A 972-nucleotide genomic window follows, 5' to 3' on the forward strand; every position below is an offset into this window, starting at 1 on the left:
ATATATATTTTACTGTTTAGATTTAATTTATTAGTTTTAGTTCAGTTTTAGTTTTTATTGTTTTCCAGTTAGTAATTTTAATGCTTCAGCTTGAAGCTGTTGAAGAAGTTGAAGCATTTAGATGTATTATATGAAGATGAAGTTTTTCATCTAATATTTGTTGTATTTTATTTTATTTCAGCTTTATTTCAATTACCTGAAATGTTTTAGTAGTTTTTGTTTGTTTTAGTTAACAGTAATAACCCTAGTCTGTTTGATTTTACAGTCAAGACAGAACCAATTTACTTACTTAAAGGGATAGTTCACCCCTATTTCTTTTTCTTTTTTTCTGTGGAAGACAAAAGATGGTAATTTTGAAAAATGTCTAAATTTTTTGTTTTTGTCCCTACAATTAATGTCAGTAGGATACAGCAAAAAAAAAAAAAAAGCTTTTGAAAAAAGCTGCTGTTGTGCTACTACAAACTACTGTGTTCTTTAGTTTTTTTTAAAGTTCTGTCTTTATGTGCTAACTGACATGCATTGGTTGTCAGATCACTAAGGTGGTGCTGAGTAAAGGCTGGCGGTGTTTGGAGTGTACCGTGTGTGAGGCGTGCGGTCAGGCCAGCGATCCCGGACGCCTGCTGCTCTGTGACAATTGTGACATCAGCTACCACACTTACTGCTTAGACCCGCCCCTGCAGAACGTGCCCAATGGGAGCTGGAAATGCAAATGGTATTCCACATCACATAAAATCAAAACATGTATTAACGTGAAAATTTCTCTAATCTATTTTTAAAGGTGGGGTAAGTGATTTCTGGTAGCCAATGTTGATATTTCAAATCACCAAAACAAACATGCCCCTACCCCAAGAGGGTCTCGCCCCTATTTTGATAGCTCCGCCCCACACATATGTACGCAACCCAGGCAACGATTAGTTCTGTGAAACAAAGCAAAACCAGTGTTACTCACCTAAAGAGAAGAAACAAAGCAAC

At 35.9% G+C, this 972-nt stretch overlaps 1 protein-coding gene across 1 annotated transcript in view; it reads left to right on the top strand.

The window, feature by feature from the left end:
* Positions 1-972, top strand: part of LOC107711680 (histone-lysine N-methyltransferase 2C-like) — a 133001-nt gene that overhangs the window by 84613 nt on the left and 47416 nt on the right. Inside the window, exon 19 of the mRNA XM_016516698.1 lies at positions 531-712. Coding sequence (XP_016372184.1) covers positions 531-712 — 182 coding nt within the window. The remainder of the gene's footprint in view (positions 1-530; positions 713-972) is intronic.

Source organism: Sinocyclocheilus rhinocerous, unplaced genomic scaffold (assembly GCF_001515625.1).
Source record: "Sinocyclocheilus rhinocerous isolate Xijiao unplaced genomic scaffold, SAMN03320098_v1.1 scaffold807, whole genome shotgun sequence".
Lineage (NCBI taxonomy): Eukaryota > Metazoa > Chordata > Actinopteri > Cypriniformes > Cyprinidae > Sinocyclocheilus > Sinocyclocheilus rhinocerous.